Source organism: Pituophis catenifer, unplaced genomic scaffold (genome assembly GCF_029215685.1).
Source record: "Pituophis catenifer annectens isolate HBS135680 unplaced genomic scaffold, rPitCat1.0.hap2 SCAF_1, whole genome shotgun sequence".
Taxonomy (NCBI): domain Eukaryota; kingdom Metazoa; phylum Chordata; class Lepidosauria; order Squamata; family Colubridae; genus Pituophis; species Pituophis catenifer.
Window position 1 is genome coordinate 55,821,685 of NW_027256881.1, and position 22,670 is coordinate 55,844,354.

General features: G+C 35.6%; 1 protein-coding gene across 1 annotated transcript; it reads right to left on the minus strand.

Moving 5' to 3' along the window:
• SLC4A1AP (solute carrier family 4 member 1 adaptor protein) lies at positions 1-22,615 on the minus strand. Its single transcript, XM_070949770.1, has 14 exons — positions 22,055-22,615; positions 18,042-18,228; positions 15,682-15,804; positions 14,334-14,394; positions 13,768-13,907; positions 12,389-12,549; positions 11,628-11,697; positions 9,496-9,685; positions 8,892-9,003; positions 7,628-7,784; positions 5,960-6,049; positions 5,034-5,089; positions 2,944-3,013; positions 1-1,946 (listed from the first exon to the last, which is right to left on the minus strand). The coding sequence occupies exons 1-14, from the start codon at positions 22,613-22,615 to the stop codon at positions 1,897-1,899; spliced, it is 2,028 nt and encodes a 675-aa protein (XP_070805871.1). The 3' UTR covers positions 1-1,896.
• Positions 22,616-22,670: the final 55 nt, after the last annotated feature.

Sequence of the window (22,670 nt, forward strand, 5' to 3'; positions counted from 1 at the left end):
TTTAAATTACAGCAATGGCTAAAAAAAAAAATCCTATAATTTTACAATTTTACTAATTCTGCTCTAGAAAGATGGTAGCTTATCTCTAAACAAGACGAAATATTTGATAAACCAGGAATCACCAACCATTTTGGACATTTGAAATTTCAGGAGCCCTCATAAATGACAGATTTCATGAGGCTTAATTATTTTCAAACTGCTACTATATTGGATAAAACGGGTCTAAACTTCCCACTTAGTAGAAGGAAAACTTTTATTTATTTTGCTTTCAACTTCTGAAGTTGCTGCTTGATTTATTTCCTCCAGGATATTTCCTATATCCCAAACTTAACTTTGTAGGGAAATGAGCAAAGCTCCCCAAAGCATGAATTGCCACTAGCCACGTTTCTTTTCTAGGAATTTCAGAGGAATGTACTTTACTTTGTGGCATGCTCATTTCCATTTTTAAAAAAAATTAAAATTATTGGGACCCTGATCCTTAAAGGAGCCACACTGGAGATCTTAGAAATAAACTTCCCTCTGGGCCATATAATTCCAAAAGCTGGGTTTTGCATAAATGTAAAATAAATATCTCTCAAAATCTTTTAGCTATAAGAGAAATGGTTATTAGTATGTGAATGTTACAGATGGATCAAAATGGAAGTAGATTCTTATGCCTTAGATAAAGGACCCAGAATATGGGGTTTAGGGTATTTCTAAGGCCCAATCACATATCCTTTCATTCATCCATAATTTATGGAATTAGGCTAACTTCAGGACCGTAATTATGAACTCAGTACTCCTTTCAGTCTATGAATTGTGCAATTCTCACATTCCTACTTGACAGTAAATCCATTAATGTAAGGCTTCAAAACTATAGGCTTTATTTTACCATCAAAAGAAAATTGAAACTAGTAAACATTTTCCAGTGCTTCCCCCTCTCCTCTCCTGAACTGGTTCCATTCTCATAACTAATATGTTTACATAGTAGGTAAGATTATTGTATGCCTCTAGTTTGTTTTTTTCCTTTTAAATGCAATTTCTATTTTTTTTCTCATATGGAACATGATACAACCTAAGTGCAGAAATTGTGAAGTAAAACCTGGTCCAGATCAAGGATAATTGCTTTTTTCTCTGGCTCATCCAAAAAATTTCAAATATACTATTCAGTACTAATTCATTGCACTTCCATACCTTAGCTTTAACTCTCAACTATCCAGTGTTAGATGTTTAACATTCTTTCAGGAACTGCCAAAGATTAACACACTTTCCCACCCACATTAATACTAATCTACTACTGGCCAAGATATGAATGTGTTGGTATTTCACCTTCTTGTAGAGGGACAAAAGAAAAACAACAACAAAGAATCTTTACAGAAAAGACTACAACAGAAAGGAAGGATAAAAATTAGCCTAAGTTTCAGCAGCTCCACCTGGAGAGGGCCCCGGCAATTGTATTTTGTGGAAATATATGTACATGGACAGGCAGAAAACATTTTGGTAACCAACCCAAGCATCAGAGTATTGAAATAGCCCTTAGCACACATATTGACTATTGACTAATAAGAAATCTAAAACTAATTCTGTTACATTAAGAAATAATTTACTAATTCCTTTACCCCTTTTACATCAAGAAATAATGTTAAAGAAATAAAAACAAGCATTTTAAAAAAGTTTTTATAAAACCAACATTGCTATATCTATGTTACCTGTAAATTCTTAATTATCACCACTATATACATTATGATGCACATTATACACACATTCACTTCTAGGGGAAAAACCTCCTTAAGTAAGGATCAGGAATCATTAAACAGTTGTTTAAAGAAAATGAACAAAAATTGTTGCTTGTCATTTCAATGGCATATTTTACCAGTTATCAGTTGCTGGCCATACTTTTTTACTTTTCAGCATAATTTAGTAGCCATATTTAGCATTCAGATGTGTTCTGCCATCACCACTTTGACCTGCTCAACAGAGAGAAAAGAAAATAATATTTTAATATTTAGCAGGGTTTTTTTTTTTGCTATAATGCTTTTTAAAATAATTTGCATTACTGTTGTTTCAATGATTTTACCTCAATAGCTTTTTAAATTTGTTAAGTATTTTATGTTTATATAGTTTTAGCTTTAAATCCAGGGAATATTTTCTTAATGAGTAGGATAAAATGTTTTAAATGTATTAGCAAATTGTTTGATTAGAAATTGACAGGTTAGAAACACAAAATATATAGAGAGAGTTTGCAGACTATTTGCCATTTGAGAAATGGAGCTAGGAAACCTAATAAATATGTGTATATATGTTTACTTCTTACAACATTCTGTGATTTTAATACTAAAAAACAAATTACTCAGAAGTTTTTGATGGTGCCCAGTAAAGGACTATTCTATCTCCTACAAAGATAGGCAAGGTTGTGCCATTATTTCAACTCTAGCTTTCAATACAGCTAGGACCAGAAGCACATTGGGCAGAAGATAATTGATACTGTCAAAGATGCTTTAGGCTCTGAACGGCATCATTCCTGCAAAAGCAGAGCCAGGCTTTACACAGAGGGAAGCAGCTTTGATTCTCTACCAAATCCACTTCTGCCTATTATATTCAGACATGGAACACTGATTTTGTCTATACTTGGTTAGCATTTACATAAGTCCATTTTGAAGACCAAATAGGAATCTATAGCATAAAGACCCCCAAGCACCATTCTGATTGTATTTTGTTTACTCTGTACTTCAAATAAGTTAGGTTTTTTTTTTTTTAGTATGTATGTGTGTGTGTGTCTTCCAGTCTACAGTTTTCTTGGCAAGATTTCAGAATTGGTTTGCCATTGCCTCCTTCCAAGAGTTGATTGAGTGACTGGCACAAGATTAGCCATTAAAATGGGACTAGAACACCTGTCCCTAAGTTTTCTTTGTTCATACATAAACTATATACATTGTTCCACAATTACTCTGAGTCTCCCTTTACCTTCAGGTGGTACCCATACACAGTAATCTGGATCATCATCTGGATAGTTTGAGGATAATGAATGTTGAATCTGTAGGATAGAAAGTAATTTGCTTTTTGTAAACATATGCCAGTATGTACAACTTTCATTGCCATTGTTAGCACACCAGCCCTTGAATGACAAACCAGGGATTATGCTGCAAAAAAGGGCAGAATTACATAAATACATTTTAAAAAATGAGTGGGAGCAAAATTTAAATTTAGTGCTCATTAAACAAATCAATAAAATAAATCTGTCAAATGTTAAATTTTGCTAACATAATTATTAGTTCTGCATAATTTAAATTCTTGTTACAGGTTAACACACCAACTTATAATGATTCCCATCCCTTCGCAAAGCAGTTGATCCCAAGGTTTAAAATAAACAAAAACAAAGTCACTTCAAACCACTCTGTCCTGTATGAAGAGATGTACACAAGTCTTGAATATGTGGCAGTGGCAAAATAAGACAGAGGTAGTGGAATGTTGCTGGCAGGCTGTGTAACCAGTTGGATGTGTGTGTATTTGTGTGTAGAATAATAGACAGAACACAACTTGTATATTTTCTGTGATTTAGAGCAGTGTTTCTCAACCTCAAAAATTTTAAGAGGCTGGACTTCAACTCCCAGAACTCCCCAGCCAGCTATGAGAGTTACATATTTTAAAATTGCTGAGGTTGAGAATGAGTGAGCCTAAAGCAAAAATATAAACTGGAGTATCAAAGTCATATATTTGGCCAGCCATCACGTGCCTAGAATTCATTTCCAATTATGATTTGTGGGCAAAGTACTGTTTTGTCAGACTGTACTCCGAGGCTTGCTTTATACTGTATGAGGGGGATTTTTTGTACCAAATGAGGAAAGAACTAAATAACATGTAGGTTTTTTTTAAATTGGATTTAAATTGAGGGAAATGCTAATAATAGTTTAAATAATCGTTTCTACTGGAAGATTCCAGGAAAAGAATACAAAAATTCTCTCAAGACATTTTAAATAAGATAATTTGCAGACATACCCCCAAACATTGCATTGTTATATCTAATGCTGGGCTAGAGAATAGTTTTATGTTTTAGTCTATTTTTGCTTTGTGAAAGAGAAAAAAAATGCAGTATTTCCTGACTCATGGAGTACCGGCTAACATTCAGTTAAGCACTAAAGCAGATTTGCAAAGCAAGATTGACAGCAGATGGTAAAACAGCTGCACATAATTTCTCTATCATTAACTCTACTGCACTACCAAGGATGATTAGGTGAGATATTTTAATCACTGCTGGTTCAATGGAAACCAATATTTGAATTATAATCCTTTTATATAAACTGTTGTAATGTTTGTGAGGAAAGCTACTATTCCCAAAATATTAAGAAGTATCTCCTTTTGATAAGTATAAAAGTTGTCCTTCCAAGAGCAATACAGGATCAGGCTGAGACAAGGAGACAATTGTGCTCAAATTCCCTTACCAAGCAATTCTTCTAATTCATACGGGAACATCTCCCCCCCTCCAAATTCCCAGTCCCAAACATGGAAAGAGTATTAAACATCTGTTATCCTAAACTATAATCATGATTATCTGGATTGGATTGCACTGCCTCAGACTAAACTGGTATGCGATCTGGGGCTCAGAGATCTTGCTCAAGGAACAGTGACAATTGAGAGTCTATGAGAGCTTTTACCCAGCTTTGGGTTATGCACTGGATTGAAGTCATGCCTTGTGACTTCTAGACTGGGCTACTGCCATGTGCTCTACAAGAGCCATTTGAAGAGCTTTCAGTAGCTGCAGCTGATGTAGAATGGGTGGCGGTTAGTGGTGTCTATTTTTGGGTACCTGGAACACCACTGCTGCATGATTTGCACTGGCTATCAGTGTGCTTCCAGATACAATTCAAACTGCTGGGAGTCTCCTGGTTATGTTGATTGTTGTTGTTTTTTGTGAGTCTCAACTGCTGTGGTTTTTATATTTTTAAATGTTTTTTATTATCTTAATGCTGTAAGTTGTCCACAGTAATTTATTCAAGGTAGACCACTATATAAATCTATGTAACAAACAAACAAAAAATTATGTTCTTCCAACTCACCTTAGGTTTATTGCTATCTTTCTGGTTCTTTGGCTTTTCTGTTGGCATCTCAGATGCTAGTAAAGTAAATAGTTGGAAAAATGAAGTTTATGATAGTAGTTCTTAATTTTTTAGTTATTTTCGAAGTAAATAAATTCTTTCTCTAAGAACAACACATAGGGAGTTGTTAAAATAAAGCACTGTGTCTCATCTGACAAAACAGAATGCAGATATCTCTGCAATGTTTATATCAGTAGGACTGTCATACTGCCTTTGTAATATATCTTAGGTGAAGTATTATTAACATTTCTAATTTCTAATATTTTATCTGAAATATATTTTCCTTAGTAAAGGTAAAGTAGTTCTTCACCTGTTTGTGTATTCCACTCCTACTGGAAATAATCCAACACTAAAGCACCATTTACTATTGTTTTTTCTCTTCATTCTTCTGAAAAAGCTTGAGTTTCTAAATTAATGCTTTTACAAGAACTGACCCTTTATAGAGATAAGCTGAGCATTCAAAGTCCAAGATCTCTCTAGATTTGCAGGGTGAATAAAAAAGTTTCAGCAAGGCTCAGCATGACTGGTTTGAGGCTCCTGAATTTTTCTAACAGCCCTTCAGCTGACTGGGAAACAACTTCAAGTGGCTGAGATTGATATGCATCAGAGATCTGGAGAGGCTGAAAGTATAGCCCAGGCCTCGAACCCTGGAAGCTATCCCCTTTATTTTCATTCTAAAGTTTGCAGTGTAATATTGAATGCAAAATATTGTTTAAAATACTTTCCTTCATTTTGAACTAGAAAAAGTGTTCTTCCTAAGAGCCAACAACTATTATCTTCACCGATTGTGAAATATAATTTGTTTCAATATCAATGAAATTATCATTTTGTCCTGGCATTCATAACCCAGATTGTTTAGAAACAAAGTGCTGGATAAAACAGCTTACCTTCTAGTTTTATCTGCATTTCATTCACTGGGGAATTATGAGCTAATGGGCTTGTATGCTTGCTTGAAGACTCAGACTGAGACTTAAGTCCTATAAAAACACAAGTGGACCCCAGAAATTTAATTGATTAGGAACAGAAATAGTAACTTCTACACTTTTTCATTCCTTTAAAAATAGTGTTTTATCTAATTAAAGCAGCTTTTCCACTATACACAGCAATGATATTGCAAAATATAGCAAGATATAAGAGCAATTCAGTGATCTCCAGACAAATAAAAACAGGGAGCCTTAAAATGTGAAGAAGAAATCAGATTGTATAAAGATAAAAATATTAAACTTATGAATTTTTTTTAAAGAATGGGGATGTCAAATAAGAATGAACATTGCCTTATTGTGTATGTATGCTCAATACATCTACTGCATGTTTTGATTGTGATGAAGTGACCACCATGTTGCTTCTTCTGATAGCCCTTCTCTCTGGCCACTAATAAACAAAGTGTATCAAAAAGCTAATGCGTAACTCAAGCTGTTACAGACACTGCATCCTAGACTGGGCAGAGCTGTGCTAGTTTTGAAAAAGATACAACTGAGACCAACTCATGATATCAGTTCTTTCCTTTCAAGCTCCAAAGAATGTGTGGCCTCAAATAATGTAGATACAATAGTCTTCTGATACCAACCTGCCTGGGTATTAATTGGAAAAGGTATTATTTCTGGTTCTGTATGAGAAAATTAAGCATTAAACTTCCTCAAGAGCAAGGATGGTTTATTTTCAATTGCCCTGTAACAGAAAGCTTGCCTAAGATCAGTGCTACAATCTTTTTGGTGATAGGTTAAACTTCTATTTTTGCAGGCCTTTTCTTTATTTTTTATATTAGTTGTTTTTACTACTGACTGATTTAAGTTTCCCTCCTACACCACTATTAGGTAATGTTTTTGTATTAAATTTATAATTATGCTATTTTGTAATCACATTGGGTTGATAATACAGAATATAAAGTTTAAAATTAAATTTTTTAAAAAAATACTGGGCAATATGAGAATTGTGCATCTTTCACATAGCCACTGCATTGCAGTGGTCAATAGGATTCTGAGTCCTTCTTTCTCAGTTTAGCCCATTTAACACCTTACCAATCTTTGGAGCTTATGAAGCCGAACACCTTCTAAATATTGAGAAATAATGGACTTTGCTGAAAAGAGGCTTAGATAATGGAAATGTTGGATATGGAAGATGGCAGCCCAGTGAGATGTTCCTCTATCGCCCCAATGGGGCCAGGCACTGCATGGCTGCAATGACTTCACAATGTAGTCGCTCTCAACAATAGTTTCAGTGCTACCACCTGTGCAATGGGTGTCACAGTCCTCTGACTGTGGAAGAGGGAAGCAGATGGATCTCATGTGTTTTGGTGCTCAACCTCTCCCTCCAAGGTTGACATCCTTTCTACCCTATTAGTAGATTAAATTGAAAATTTACTGTGTTGAGGAAACCAGAAGTAAATACAATTGCTAATAAATGACTAAATCTTCATATTCACTTTATTAAGTTCCAACTAATTAAAATATGTGCAAGTTGAATGAATATTTAAAAAAAACAGTATAATTAATCATCATTAAGGAATTCCATACTTTGACTTCTGGGTGAATAAGAACTGGAGAGGAGATTCCCACCTTTAACCATTTCCATCTTTGTGTTCTGTGAGCTTTGATTTACACTGCTGTTTACATCATCTTCCTCCTCCTCCTCCTCTTCTTCCTCCTCTTCTGGCCCCTCATCTTTCATCTTTAATAGGTTTACTGGTATATCTGGACGTTTCATGGGCAGCTTCTATATCATAAACAGAAAATACAGTAAAAATTGTTTTTCAATTGACATTGAGAAATAAGGAAAATTGGAAAAGGTACATTAAAAGCTGATCTTATACTTATTTATTTATTTGTTTGTTTGTTTGTTCAATTTATATGCCGCCTTTCTCTGAAGATTCAGGACAGCTTACAATATATTTAAAAAACCATTATAAAAAGATTTAAAAATTAAAACATTAAAAACCATTCACACCATTCATGGCCGGATCTCACAAGATCGCAACAGCGAGATCAACGGCCCCAGGCCTGCCGAAAAGCCAGGTCTTCACCGCTTTTCGGAAGGCCAATAGGGTGGGGGTGGTCTGGACCTCAGGAGGTAACTGGTTCCAGAGAGCTGGGGCAGCCACAGAGAAGGCCCTCCACCGCAGGCCCACCATCCGGAATTGTTTAGCTGACGGGACCCGGAGGAGACCAACTCTGTGGGATTTTACCGGTTGTTGGGAGCTATGTGGTAGAAGGCGGTCTCGAAGATAACCTGGCCCTGAGCCATGTAGGGCTTTAAAGGTAATAACCAACACCTTGAATTGTGCACGGAGACCAATAGGGAGCCAGTGCAGCTCGTGGAGAATTGGTGTAATATGGGTGTATCTAGGTGCACCCACGATAGCTCACGTGGCTGCATTCTGAACCAACTGTAGTCTCCGAACACTTTTCAAAGGTAGCCCCATGTAGAGCGTGTTGCAATAATCTAACCGTGAGGTGACAAGGGCATGAGTGACTGTGAGGAGAGCCTCCCGATCCAAGTAGGGTCGCAATTGGTGCACCAGGCGAACCTGTGCAAAGGTCCCCCTAGCCACAACTGTCAGATGTTGCTCTAATCTTAGCTGTGAGTCTAGGAGGACACCCAAATTGCGAGCCCGTTCTGAGGGGACAATACATATGTCTAGGAATAAGAAGTTAATGATCTAATGTTTATTTCAGAAAATATATAATTCCTATAATAAACATGTGAGATGCAAATTCTGAAATCCTGTGGCAGCTTTTCCCAAATACTGTCACAGTATTGTGTATTTGGACAAATTCTACAATGCAAAATTAAAACCCACTGCCTTTTCTTCTTCTTACTTACCCCTACGGTCCCTGTTTTTAGTCTGAATTTGCTTCCCCCTTTCATGGCACCAAATAGGGGTAAAGTTAGCTTTTTGGGCTTACTTTGAGATTCCAGATTTTGACTTTGAAGCCTATGGAAAATAAATAAATTAAAAAAATGAAATATATCAAAAAATTAACATCAGATATTGAAGGACAAAGTTTACTCATACAGATAACCTACAAACAGAGTCCTACACAACTCTACTGAGGCTGGCTTCATGCAGTACAGGTTTATATGACTAACGGGAACCCAATGCAACCAATCAAGGCCGGTTCACACAACAGTCCATTTCTTATCTCAAGCATGAACTTGTGTGTCTCTTGCAATTCTCAGGGTTATTACACATTACAATGGTGCCCACACTATCCATAATTAATTCAAACCATAATCTAAATTGAAGCCAGAATATTTTAAATTCAAATATAACCTGTATTCCATTACAAGTGCACTTAATGGTTAAAGTACAGTATATTACATATTTTACTTTACTAATTAGCCCTTGGGCCATATCAAAGATTTATATATTTATTTAAAATAAAAGGAAAAGTCAAAGTGATTAGTGCTCTGTAATCAAACTCACTGGGACTTTAGCTCTGGCATGGATGCTGGGGTAACAATCTTAATTAATCCTTTCAATCGCTGCTGTTCCTTCCTCAGTTCAAAGGTTCTCAAATGAAGTTTTTTACGTGTCACACTGTCTACCGAACACCCTGACTTGATTTCTGTCATGAATTCATCCAGTGAATCCTGAGTTGCTGAATGGGTTTGTGCTATGGGAAATTATATATTAAAACATACAGATTCAAATATATATGTAAATAAATAAATAAATAATAGAGAGAATATCTGCAAAAAGCCTACAGTGTTTCAATGCATTTTGGTATCCAATTATTCTTATAACAGTTTTTGTGGCAATATTTTCCCTTTTCCTTCCCATTTAAAGATTAAAACAATATTGATTTATTTAATCAAATTACTATTTTTTAAACAAAGGAAATTCTAAAACCAACCTGTCCTATGCAAAAACAAATGTTTTACTGTGGCTTTGTAAAATCACAGTACATGTTAAATTTTAAATCTAATGCAAATAAGCATCTTATGGTTTATACGTCACAAAACATAGCTAAGATAATGGCTAGATGTATCTCCATATTAATTCACACAAAAACTGAAACAACAAAGTCATATTTAAGACTGATTCCCAATAACTGATTTCTCAATCTCACCGTCATATGATTGTATCTTCTTTCAAAAGAAATATACTGTAATCCTATTTCTAATATGCGTTTTAAAATATAATTTCAATTTGTAAAATATGAATATATAGTTATGTATAAAAGAAAACAATATTATTAACTTCAATGTTGATATACTTTGAATTGCATTGTCCCCTATATACTATCCTACTTAAAAATTTTTAAAAGTGTTATAAAAATCCAAGAATTCTCACACCAGTAAGAGAACCTTCCTCTCAGAAAATAAGAGAATATTTGCTCTGATTCAGGGATTGTAATTTCCTTTGAAAACAGGATTATTTCAAATATTCAATGCCCACACTAACAGGTCAAGATTCTGTCATAGAATCTACAGGCTGTGGAAGTCTGGATGGGGACAAACAGCCTTCAGTTCACTCCAAGTGAAAGAATGTAGATTTGGAGGCTATTTATTCGGAGAAATCTATCATTATTAGTTTTGGATGGGGTTATGCTAACTCAGACAGAAGCAATGGGAAATTTGTGAGCTGTCTTAAACTCGAGTTGCTGCTGGAAGAATAGATGGCAGCTATGGCTAAGACAGCCTTTACACAAATTCACTTTATGCTACAACTGCCCCTCTTCTGGATCAGAGGGTCCTTTTATAATTACTCATGCTATAGTTACCTATTGATTGGACTATTTTGGGGCTGCCTTTGAAGACTGCATGACAGTGCGAGTATGTGTTGTAGTTCCTCTTCCTTCTTATACATACTTCAGTCAATTAAGGTGTCAGTCTGAGTCACTTACAAATGTTATCTGATATTCTAAACTTAAAAAGTGCCTCAGACTTTTTGCTTAAATAATGGATCCTAGATAATGTTCATCTTCCTTATTCTCTACAATTTAGCTCTATTTATCTCTGCCCATTCTATAAGATCTGATATGGCTGGTGTGCTCCATGTCCCATTAATGAAACAATCTCACCATGTGGGGTCAATGAAGCATGCTTCGTCTGTTGAAACACTTGACACATGCAACGTATGTCTCCCTCTACCTTGTGAGCCTTTAGAAAGGTCCCAGAGACCAAAAAACATGACACGATGAAATCAATGATCTTTTTTATCTGGTTATTGCTGAGTCAGCTAAGTCCACGAAAATAAACTTGCACTATTACAGACTGGTGGCAATAAAAAATTCTTTCAACGTTTGTACATTAACTAATCATATTCTACAATTTGACTCTGCATGATGCATAAATATATTACTGAAGGAATGACTTCAAAACGATTTTATTTATTTTTTTAGAAATGCATTTGCTGGCCCTCTCGTTTTAAAGCGACTCTGGGCAGCTTACAATGTAAAAATAATACTTTCTATGATCCATGTGGCTAGTCTCATTTAGGTTTTACTCCATTTTTAATTGTTTAGGAATCTGTGTAAGACAGCCTGCTCTCATATATAAAATGATATGTTCCTATGAGATTTTCCCAATTTTAATGGAAACTTAGTGTCTTACTTGTCCTTGAAGATTTCAGCTTCTCTGCTATCTCAGAGAGCTCTCTCTCAGCTGCATGTAGTTTTGCAACCTATAGATAAGATACCCATGGTAAGTCAGACCTCAGTACTGATTTGCTTTATCTTTCTTTTCAAAACTCATTTTTATGTTGTTCTTCCCCAGAGTTAAATCTTTCTTCCCATGCATTTCTTCTTTTTACTATCTGTATTCATTTTTACTCTGCTGTCCTGTTTTCTCTTGTTTTTACTATACATTTTTATAATTACTGTAAATCATTTTGAGATATTCAAAATAAGCTGTACGAAAATAGCTTTTATAAATACATAAAATAAGTCAGGAAAATATGCATCTATGATGCTATCATATTATTTTCATTCAATAGTGATGAAACCTTTTTGCTCTGATGTATAAGGCAAACTAAAACCTTTTTTTGGTTTTAGTTTAATAAGGCATTTTTTTTTGTAATTTTGTTAGTAATTCTATTTTGTCTCTCAAATTTCATGACAATATGGTTTTAGGTGTCTTAATTCCGTAGCATGTCAAGATACTTCAAAGCATGAATGTTATTTGAATAAAATAATTTTATATAATCATATATTCAAACTATCTTAAGTTACACAACTTTTCTTAAGAAAAAAAATCATCTAATGTAGCCACAACCCTAGGCATGAATGGTATTTAAATAAAATAATTTTATACTATCATTTCTTTTTTTAACAGCAAGTCTAACAAAGCTGATCACTGGCTTAATTTGCTCTTACCAATGAATCATGTGTTTCTGGTTTTTCATCTATCTTTCCAGCTTTCTTCATTCTATTGAGTCGTTTCTGTTCAATAACTCCTGTCCGATCAAGGAATATGTCATCATCACTATCGTAGAAGTCTTCTTCTTCCCAATTCTTTGCTTTTCTTTTCCGGGACACTAGGGGAAAAGTATTTATATTTTTATTTATTTATCAAATTTCTACATTGCCTATCTCACCTGCATAATTCTGGATGGTTTACGAATAATCCACAGATATATTAGCAAATAAAATACTGACAAAAGAAACAAAATACAAATAAATGAAGGCTAATAATCCACACATAGATTTCACACATTTTTTTTTAAAAAAGCATGTCATATAACATCACATATTTGTGATGAAAATAACAAATATAAGCAATATATATGAGGATTGAATGACTCTAATGTTGTAACTTGCCAAAAGATGGCAGTACTGATATACTTGAAGCTCTAACATAGTGATTCCTGAACTTTTTGTCATCACACCTTTTTGTGTAAACTTAATGTACACACCTCCCCTAAATACCCAAGCAACAAAATGTATAGAAATGAACAATGAAAACAATACAATAAAACTTTGAGTCAGGAGGATTGTAACAATGTACAAGTAAACAGTTCTTCACATCTTCCCTAAATTCTGTCTATAAATTGTCAAGGTAGCTATACTTCAGTTTGGGAAACCACGTTCCAACATGTTGTCTGAGATCTGTTCTTCCACTTCAGTGAGCTGTAAGTTGGTATGAGGAAAGGCTGTGTTGCTATTGTTTGTGAAATGGAAGCTTGCAGTCAGTACTTGTCACTATGCATTGATTACTTTCTGACTGCTGAAGGAATTCTTCTAAATGAAATTCACTACAGAACACATATTTAAGGCGAAGGTTGTGTTAATAATATGAGTCACCCAAGAGGCAAACACTTGTCAGGATCTGGCTGAAGAAACAAAGCTTTAAGAAGCTTGTCCTTTGCCAGCAAATGTGGTTATTATATGAAGAAGTAAAATATTTACAGGGAACAAAAGAGCTGATTCAAGGATTATTTTCCTACTTCATTTATTACAATATCCATATTTAAACTGCAGTTATTGATACACAAGGCTTATTTTTCAATCAACCCTTGTTTAGACCTCCTTATCAAATGGTGAGATAAAAAATCTTTTTAAACAATGACTACATTCAGACTGATGATATTATGTCCACAAGAAAACAACGAAGCTCAAAAAGCACCAAGGATTCCACAGTAAACTACATTTAGCCATACTGCAAGTACGATAGGCATACATTTATAAACGTTCTTGATAACAATACTGCTGCATGAAGATTTCTGCTGAGAAAAAAATCTGGCCACATAACTTACCTGCCTCTTGTCGCAACACACCCCTAGCATCCAATATTCTGCAGGCTTCCAATGCACACTGGATCATTGCTTCTTTTTTCTTCCCTGAATGAATAGCTTCTGCCACAAGCTGTTTTCCTGAGGCATCATCTATAGGCAGCCTATCCAATTTAATGGGGTGAAAGTATAAAGCAAAATCAACAGTTCAGTCAATTCCTCTGATTTATTTTTTAAATCAAACATTTTAAAATTGGCTTAAGCAAAGTGTTTTCCTGTTATTTTAAAGGCAAGGTGTTTAGTTATTTCAAATTAGTTTTCCATTCTAGATATAATAGTAAAAATCTCAGTGGCACAGATGTAATAGACAAACAAACAAACAAAAAAAAGGCAATGCCCCCCCCCCCACTAACCAACACCAGCCAGAAAACAAACAAACAAAATAAACTATCAACTCCCACACCTGCAAAAAAATAAATAAATCCATTTTAGATATCAATCCATATCTGGAAATAAGTGACATAAAATCTTTTGAAGCCTGTCTAATTGAATGAATATACACAAAATTGTTGCATAACATACATACATACTTCACCCTACAAAGCCAGGTGCCTGTTCCATGAGAATCAAATTCATATTCCAATTCTTCACCTAAATAAAAAGGGAAAGGGGAATCAAATTATTGGTTTTAAAAGACAGCTTTTTAATATTTATATTAATCAATATTTTATTACTGTTGTAAACTTAATTTAATTAAATGGATTAAACCATATTGGAACTTCCAAATTGACTGAAACATTAATCATTTGAAGTCTTTTAGTAGTTAGCTGGTTGTTAAATGTCACTAGCTCTGCATACAATTTCATCTGAAATGAATTGCTATGTTTAATTTGGATTCATTTATCAATTAGTACATCCAACACTATGCAAGCAATTTCTTCTTGCTCTCCTCACTTGCTCCTTAGGTCTTCAGCATCACCAATATGCAGATGACACCCAAAGTCTTCACTTTACTAATTTGGTCCACACATATATCTGTGTCAAGTAATGCTGGATGTGACATTATTTGGCAAATGACTGAAAACATGATCTACCATAGTACTAATGACATGTTTTTACTAAGTAGAAATGCAGCTTTGTGGAGCTCCATGTGCTTTCACAAAAAGCGTTCCTTATTTCAACCTTGCTCTTAGAAGTTAAACGTACCTTCATACAATTTGTTAGTCAATCAGCTGCATCATTTCTTGAAAACCATAAACCTAGTTACTATTAAATGTCCTAAAACAATCTAATTAGACACCTGCAATACATTTCATAATAATTGCTTCTAAAAAGAAGTTAGTAACAGTAAGTGCATATAGGTGTGGCCAGGCTGTTGTTTAACTCCACTGTTAAACAGTGGAAACAATTTATTTCTCAGGTTAGTTTAAAAAAAACACAATTTGGGGATTAAAAATTTAGCAGCCTTATTTCTCTTCATGTAGGAGGACGGAAGGCTTCCAACAGAGGTTGGATAGTAAGTTGTCTGAAATGCTTTAGCAGATCTTGCACTAAGCAATAGGGCTGGATCAGATGACCTGTAAAGTCCTTTCTGATTCTACGAGTCTACTAGCCTGCAGAGATTCAACATATGTTGCTGGTTTGTTAGTTATTGTGTTTTAATGGCATAAAATGATATTTAAATATGTTGTAAATTAAATAGGCAGTCTCAAAATGGCAGAAATAAGTTATTCTTTTGAACACTAGAAACAAACAAATGCATTGGGTATTTTTGGCTAGCACCTTGTCAACTGTCCCATTTGCAACATTCAACAAAAGAAACCTCTGGCTCTTTAGGATGACCAAAAGTAGCTTTATTGAAAGATCCATCTAGGCAAAGCAGAAGCAAAGTCAGTTCTGGGATTTTCCCACTATGGAGTCGAGTCAAGTTTGACACACCTTCTCTATCAAAAAACCCTTGCAATGCCTTTTTGGGATCTTTCAAATAAAAGGCTTCTTGATCCTCTTGAAACTCAATAGCAATTGGATTTTCTTCACCCTCTTCTTCCTCTGCATCTTCCCCTGAAAAATAAATGCAGGTAGAATTAGGCATCATAGATGACTCACAAGGTAATAAGAACATTAAACTTTGACTTAACCTAGCATGGCTAGCATTCTATTCTCAGAGTTGCCAGTCAGATGCTTATGAGAAATCAAAGATGAGACATGTTTTACCAGATACTAGAGCATTTGTCTTCATGCTCTTCATAAATTTTCAGAAACATATTGCTTTCAATACAGGAGAAATTATAGCCATGATAGGTAACAATTGCAACCTTTTATTTCATACATTTATCTAGTCCCATGTTGATATTAGTCATATTCTCCAGAAACAAATTCCAAATGTTAAATATGTGTGTTGTAAAGTAGTACTTTTATTCCCATCATATAACTACATTTAAGGCTACATTGTTCCAGGACAAGGAAGGGTAAGAAAAACTTTTTCCAGGTTAACTTTTCTTTGACCATGTGTGAATCATATTACTTGATATTTTTCATGGGCTGAATGTTGTAATGTATTAGTCATAGAAAAGTGAATTAGCTACTGTTTTCAGCATCTAAAAGTTTTTGTTCTAAAAGGTTTTCATCCTAAAAAGTTTTCTCCTTAAAGTATTGATCAGTAATATTTTTGCACAATATTATGCACAGACTGACCGCATTATAACATTGACAATTTTGTTATAGATTCATTTTCTTAATAATTCCTTACATAGAACCTGATTTATTATGCAGTTCTTTTTTCCAACTATGGAAAAAATAATATTCTCATCCAGCTGCTTTTCATAACGCTGAGAACATTTTCTTATGGGTCATCAGATATTAGGAGTTTTTGCTTTAATGTGTTATTTGCCATTTTATTGCCCAACTTTAGTTCTTTTAATTTGGAGAGATTGCCTTCTCTTCTCCTTGGTGTAGCCATCTAAATTATTTATTGATATCTGTGCATTTCATCACTCACTTCAAATATAATTCATTTAGATAATTAAAAAGTACTAATTCTATTACAAGGGTTTGAATGATCTCACTGTTGAAATTACTTCACAGTGAGATCATCTTTTATTCCTAGTCTCTTCTTTCCTTTAGTTAATTAATGAGGCATTTATAAAGAACCTTTTCTCTTAGCACATTACTGGTTACTTTGTTTATGAGTACATGGGCTCCTATAGTACTTTTTATACTGTAAAACCTCTCCAGAAGAACATAGAAAACCAGTATTTTTATTATGAGTTTAAAAAAAACACTTTTCACTCTTATACTGGATTTAATGGACAGGCACAATATCAGTTTCAGATTCCCCAAAATTTTGCCATTACAAATTGAATGATCCATCATCATGGGGCTCTAGAGAAGAGAATTTACAATATCAGATTCAGATTCCCCCAAATTTTGCCATTACAAATTGAATGATCCATCACCATGGGGCTCTAGAGAAGATAATTTACTTGAAGGACAGATGACTCAAGTATTTGACACAGTAAAGTTTTAGAAAAACATTTCAAATAAATTCAGTCACATAAATTTATAAATATTTGAACATAATGAATTTATCAAAGTAAATCTATTTTAGGAAAATACATCTCTTTATAGTAGATTTTTGTTACAATAATAATTTATATTTGGGAGATAAGATGGTATGATTTTAGCTTATATATTTCAAACCTGATATATAACTAAGCAAATTTATCTATCTCAAATGGATCATTTTCTTCTTAGCATGGTTTCTACAGACCATCCAATAAAATCCATTATAAGCCTTGATAAAGAAACTTGTTACTTATTTGACTGCATATAATCTAGGCTATGCTCAATTTACATCTGATATGATTTTGATAATTTTTAATGTTAAATAGATTTAATTTGAACTAAAAAACTTTTTGCTTTAGAGGATGATTTAGAATATTGTGAAATATAAAGATGACAACAAACCACAGATATAAATGTGGATTCTCTGAATCCACTTGCACTTGCTCATACATGCCCAGATCCATTTCTCTAGAATTAAATATAATGCATGTATCTAGACATTTTCTCTTAGCACATTACTGACAAACACAGGGTATATTAGATTATTCCGGTCACAACATTTCATACAAATAATTTGTAAAAATCTTCAAGTAGAATATAGCTGAGGAAAGTAGTAAATAGGGCTCAAGTTAGAAGCAAATTGCATCTGCAAAGCGACACAGCAAATCAATGCAAAACAAGTTCCACAAAAACATATCATTGAAGATTCTAGCAACAAAATATTATAATCTTACCCATTCCCCAGGAACAGCTTAAATTACTCCGACTATTTTCACTTTTCTTTATTTCAATTTCCTTATGTTCCTCATCAGAATCATCACCCAGCATAGTTTTTTCTAACTTGGCCTGTTGCTGCTTACGCAGTTCTTTCAGTTGTGTTACAGTCAGTTCCGATTCTGGCTCTTGATCCTCCTCTGGGCCCTGGGGATTAAAATTATGAATTTAAAAACTATATGTCAAGAATTAAGTCCAATTAAATTAATTGTGTCTTACCTTTCAGTGATTATATACAAAATCTGGGCAAGATAACACCAGAAAAATCAGCATCTTACTTATTCTAATCACATTCATGCTAAAGCTACCAGACATTTTTTTAAGGCAGTGAAGACAAATGTGGTTGCAATACTGGAAAAAGTCTGATGCAAGTTGCAAATGAGAATAATGAAAAAATAAAAATAAAAACTATCAAAAGAGCTTTGTAATATGCAAATAGCATATTCAATCAGCATATTTATTCTAACATTAAAAATGTAATCTTTCCATATTTTCTATCTGCTTTTTGACATTGTTCACGAGACAATTTTGTATTGTTTAAACTGTATATTTATGTAAGACTCTGATCTCCCCCAAAATAAAAAATAAGTGAAATATAAAATAATTAAAAATAATAAACTGATAAATTAAAAAGAAAACAAAAACTAAAAGGGAAGATTGGATGGACCACTAGGTCTTTTTCTGCCATCATGTTTCTATTTTCTTTAAAAAAATATGCAATAATGAAAAAACTATCTAGCCCTTTCTCATGTTTAATACAAATCTTCAAGGAAAATAGGCAGGCACTCTTCAAAATATAAAATCTATTGTAATATACTGTAATGTACTGAACATACTGTACTATATACATACTGTATTGTATATAATATACTCTACTGTATGTACAACAGCTGACAATATACACAAGCACTTTGGTATGTCTTATTTTGCTCGTTTTTCCTATTGTCTCAAATACTATAAAAAGTCAGTCTGGTAGGCACCAGTCTAGAAAGCAAGAGACTCTGAATTCTTGTCCTGCCTTAAGCACAAAGCCAATTGTGTGACGTGGGCCAGTCATTCTCTCTCAGTCCTAGCAAGCAGTCATTGGCAAACCAAAATATTTTGCCACGAAAACTGTAGGAGTTTGTCTAGAGCAGCGGTTCTCAACCTGGGGGTCGCGACCCCTTTGGGGGTCGAACGGCCATTTCCCAGGGGTCGCCAAAGCCCTCTCTCGCCCCCCCCCCCCGCCTTCACTCACCCTCTGCCTCTGCTGGATCGCCCGTCACCGTTCGCTTACCCCACCCACTCCCAATCTATTGCTGCTCCGGAGTCCCAGCTGGTGGCTAGAGGGAAAAAAACTTTAAATTCTTGCCGCGGGGCTTCAAAGAGCTAGCTGCAAAGAGGTAAATTCCTGGAGCAAGTTTTTTTCCCCCTAGCTATACTGAAAAGAGAAAGCGAAAGCAGGGTCTTAGCTGCAACGTGACAAAATGAGGCAGAGAGGTTTCTTTTTCTTTTCTTCTTTCTTTTTCCTCACCAAAAAAGGTAGGTACAAAACTGCAAACAATGGGAAATTTAGGGCAAGAAGATTTTAAAACACAAAAGAAAAAAAGCTCTATTTAACTAGGGAATTGTAATAATTGAGATACTATTAATTGTATATTGTGTTGAAAGCAGAAATGGTTAAGTTGTGGTTTGGAGGAATATATGGGGGAAATTATTTGGTTTATTATTATTGGTAAGTATAATTAATTGATTTGTAAGAAATTGGATTGCATGGAAATAATTGGAATATTCATGTTCATATTGATAAATATACAAAAAAGATAGTTATATAACTAATTGATTTATATTAAAATGTTGAATTTGTATTAAACAACTGTATTACATAATTAACCAATGTGAGGATGGATATAAAAATAGATGACAATGCAAAGGGGTATAATATAGAATAGAAGGGAAAAATTGAATTTGATTAAGATTAGAGATGAGGATGAAGGGTAATATTGTTTTTTTTTAAAAAAATAGTTGAGGAATAAATATGGTAAAAAGGAAATATAGAAATTGTAAATTTAATTGAAATGACTAAATATTGTGTTGGAAGAAATATCCTTCTGGGTTCTGCTCCAAGTGGGGAAAAAGACACTGGAAACATGGAGACTGTTTGGAAAGATTTTTTTAATAGTGGACAGGATCTCATGGCTTGATGGGGCCCATTGTGTTAGTTTCTGTTGCTATTGTGTTGCAAATGTCCTTTGACAAAGGATTGACTTTCTGCCTCTGGCCCATTAACAAAGGGTGGGGGGCAGGAAGGTGGGAGCTGCTTTGTCTGTAAAATATGCTTCTCCATTTCTCATCCAGGGAAATATAATATTCTGCCTTTTTAATATTTCCCAAAATATTTCATTCTTCTAGGAAAGGGGTGGCTGCTAACCTCCTACAACTGTTTAAATTTGTGGACCGGCCAAATACTCTGTTCAAAGAAAATATGTTGTATGTTTGTATGTGTGTTTCTAATTATTGCTATTTATTGCTATTTGTTCTCTTTTATTCTTTAAAGTTTAACAATTAATTCTTTATCTTAATATCTTTATATTTGTTTGGGGTTGGCTTTCTTCCCTTTCATCTTTTTTATTGTACAGCAATCTTTCTCCTCAAACCTACCACCTTTGTCTTTTCTTTCTTACTTACTTTCTCTTCCCCCCCTCTTCTTCTTCTCCCTACTTCCTCTTTCTCCTTCTCCTCCTCTCTTCCTCCCTCTCTTACCTTCACTCCTATTCTAATTTCCCTTCCCTTCCTTCATCCCTCTCTATTGCTGTATCCTTTTATGCATATGGACTACTCAGAGGGCTGAAAAAGTTATTTTTGACTGGTCCTCGCACTTTTGACCAGTCCTCGAACTTACGACTGTCCTCACATTTTACGTTTTTGCCCTATCTTGTCACCATGGTGAAGAGAAGCAGTTGTGAAATGAGTGACATGGTTGTTAAGAATGCTACAATGGGCATAAATGATGACCAGTCATAACTGCGAAGACCGGTCAAAAGTGCGAGGACCTGTCAGAAATCACATTTTTCAGCCCTCTGGGTAGTCCTTTTGTGCACAGGGACTACTCAGAGGGCTGAAAAAGTTATTTTTGACTGGTCCTCGCACTTTTGACCAGTCCTCGAATTTACGACTGTCCTCACATTTTACGTTTTTTGCCCTATCTTATACCATGTTGAAGAGAAGCAGTTGTGAAATGAGTGACATGGTTGTTAAGAATGCTGCACAGGCATAAATGTGAGGATGGTCATAAGTGTGAGGACCAGTCAAAAGTGTGAGGACCTGTCAGAAATGACTTTTTTTCAGCCCTCTGAGTAGTCCCTATACACATAGCCATGGCCACCCGGTCACATGACCAGCTAGCCACGCCCACTCGGTCACATGACCTCCAAGCCACGCCCACAAAATAAGCCACGCCCACAGAACCAGTAGTAAAAGAAATTTAGAACCCACCCCTGGTTGGGGGTCACCACAACATGAGGAACTGTATTAAAGGGTCGCGGCATTAGGAAGGTTGAGAACCACTGGTCTAGAGAGTTGCCAGGAGTCAATACTGACTTGAAGGCACCAAAACAAAACAAAAGCAAAAACTAACCCCTCCTCCCCAAAGCAAAAAAACATCTATATTACATCCCAGTATCGGGCATGGATAGAATCAAGTGCCAGATATCTTATTACCTTTGGAAGCCACACATCGTGAAGGCAAAATAAACGTGGAAGAAAAAACGTAGCTGATATAAACAAAAAATGGCATACATTTAAAAATAATGTACAACATAACACGTGGAAATCTGCCTCTGAACTGCCTCTAGAATTAAAAAGAGTAGTTTAAAGGGCTAAATTTAGAGACAGCTATCAAATCCTGGGCAACATTTCCATGGGATAATATCCCTCCCCCCCTTTTAATAAGGAGCAATATTTGAGTCACCTGCATATGGACTCCTTCACTCACCTGCAAGATGAAGAGGCGGCTGCTGCCCCCAAAACGCAAGACGTGACCCACTCGGACGCGACAGTAGGTGCGGGGAGGGACCCTCGCTTTGTTGAGGAAGGTGCCGTGGGCGCTGTCCAGGTCGTAGACATACAGGCCGGGTTCGGGGCTCTCCGACGCCGGTGGCTCTTCCCCTTCCGCGGAATCCCGTGGCGGCCGGCACTGAATCACGGCGTGGTGCCGCGACACGCACGGATGAGCCAAGGAAAGGTCGCAGCCCGGCGCGCGGCCTACCAGGAGCCGGCTCCGACCGGCGAGGCTAACGCGGTCAAGCACCGCGCCGCCTTTTACCGTCTCCAGGCTGTAGCCGGAGGAATCCTCTTCGGAGGGGCAACCTCCCCACGGCGGCTCCTGATACTCTGGAAGGACAGGGGGACAGGGGCCCACCTCAGGGCCGTGGGGGCGCTTAGGAGCCTCCCCCTCAGCTGCCTTTCCTCGCGCGAGAGAAAGAGGCAACGGCGGGGGCAAAATCGGCTTCTTAAAATCCTCCGCCGCAATTCTCTCGTCTGTGGGAGCCGCCATCTTAGCAGGTCCGTTTCTCTAACGGGTCCCCCCAGGAAACTGCTTTCCTGGTGCT

What these genes read in the sequence shown, in the direction of transcription:
- SLC4A1AP (XM_070949770.1), bottom strand. Translation starts at nt 22,615, where the DNA reads ATGGCGGCTCCCACAGACGAGAGAATTGCGGCGGAGGATTTTAAGAAG. An exon ending in ACCTGGCTTTGTAGGGTGAA is followed by an intron (nt 13,908 to 14,333) that starts GTATGTATGTAT and finishes TAAATTGGATAG; the next exon opens with GCTGCCTATAGATGATGCCT. An exon ending in AATGCAGATAAAACTAGAAG is followed by an intron (nt 5,090 to 5,959) that starts GTAAGCTGTTTT and finishes TTACTTTACTAG; the next exon opens with CATCTGAGATGCCAACAGAA.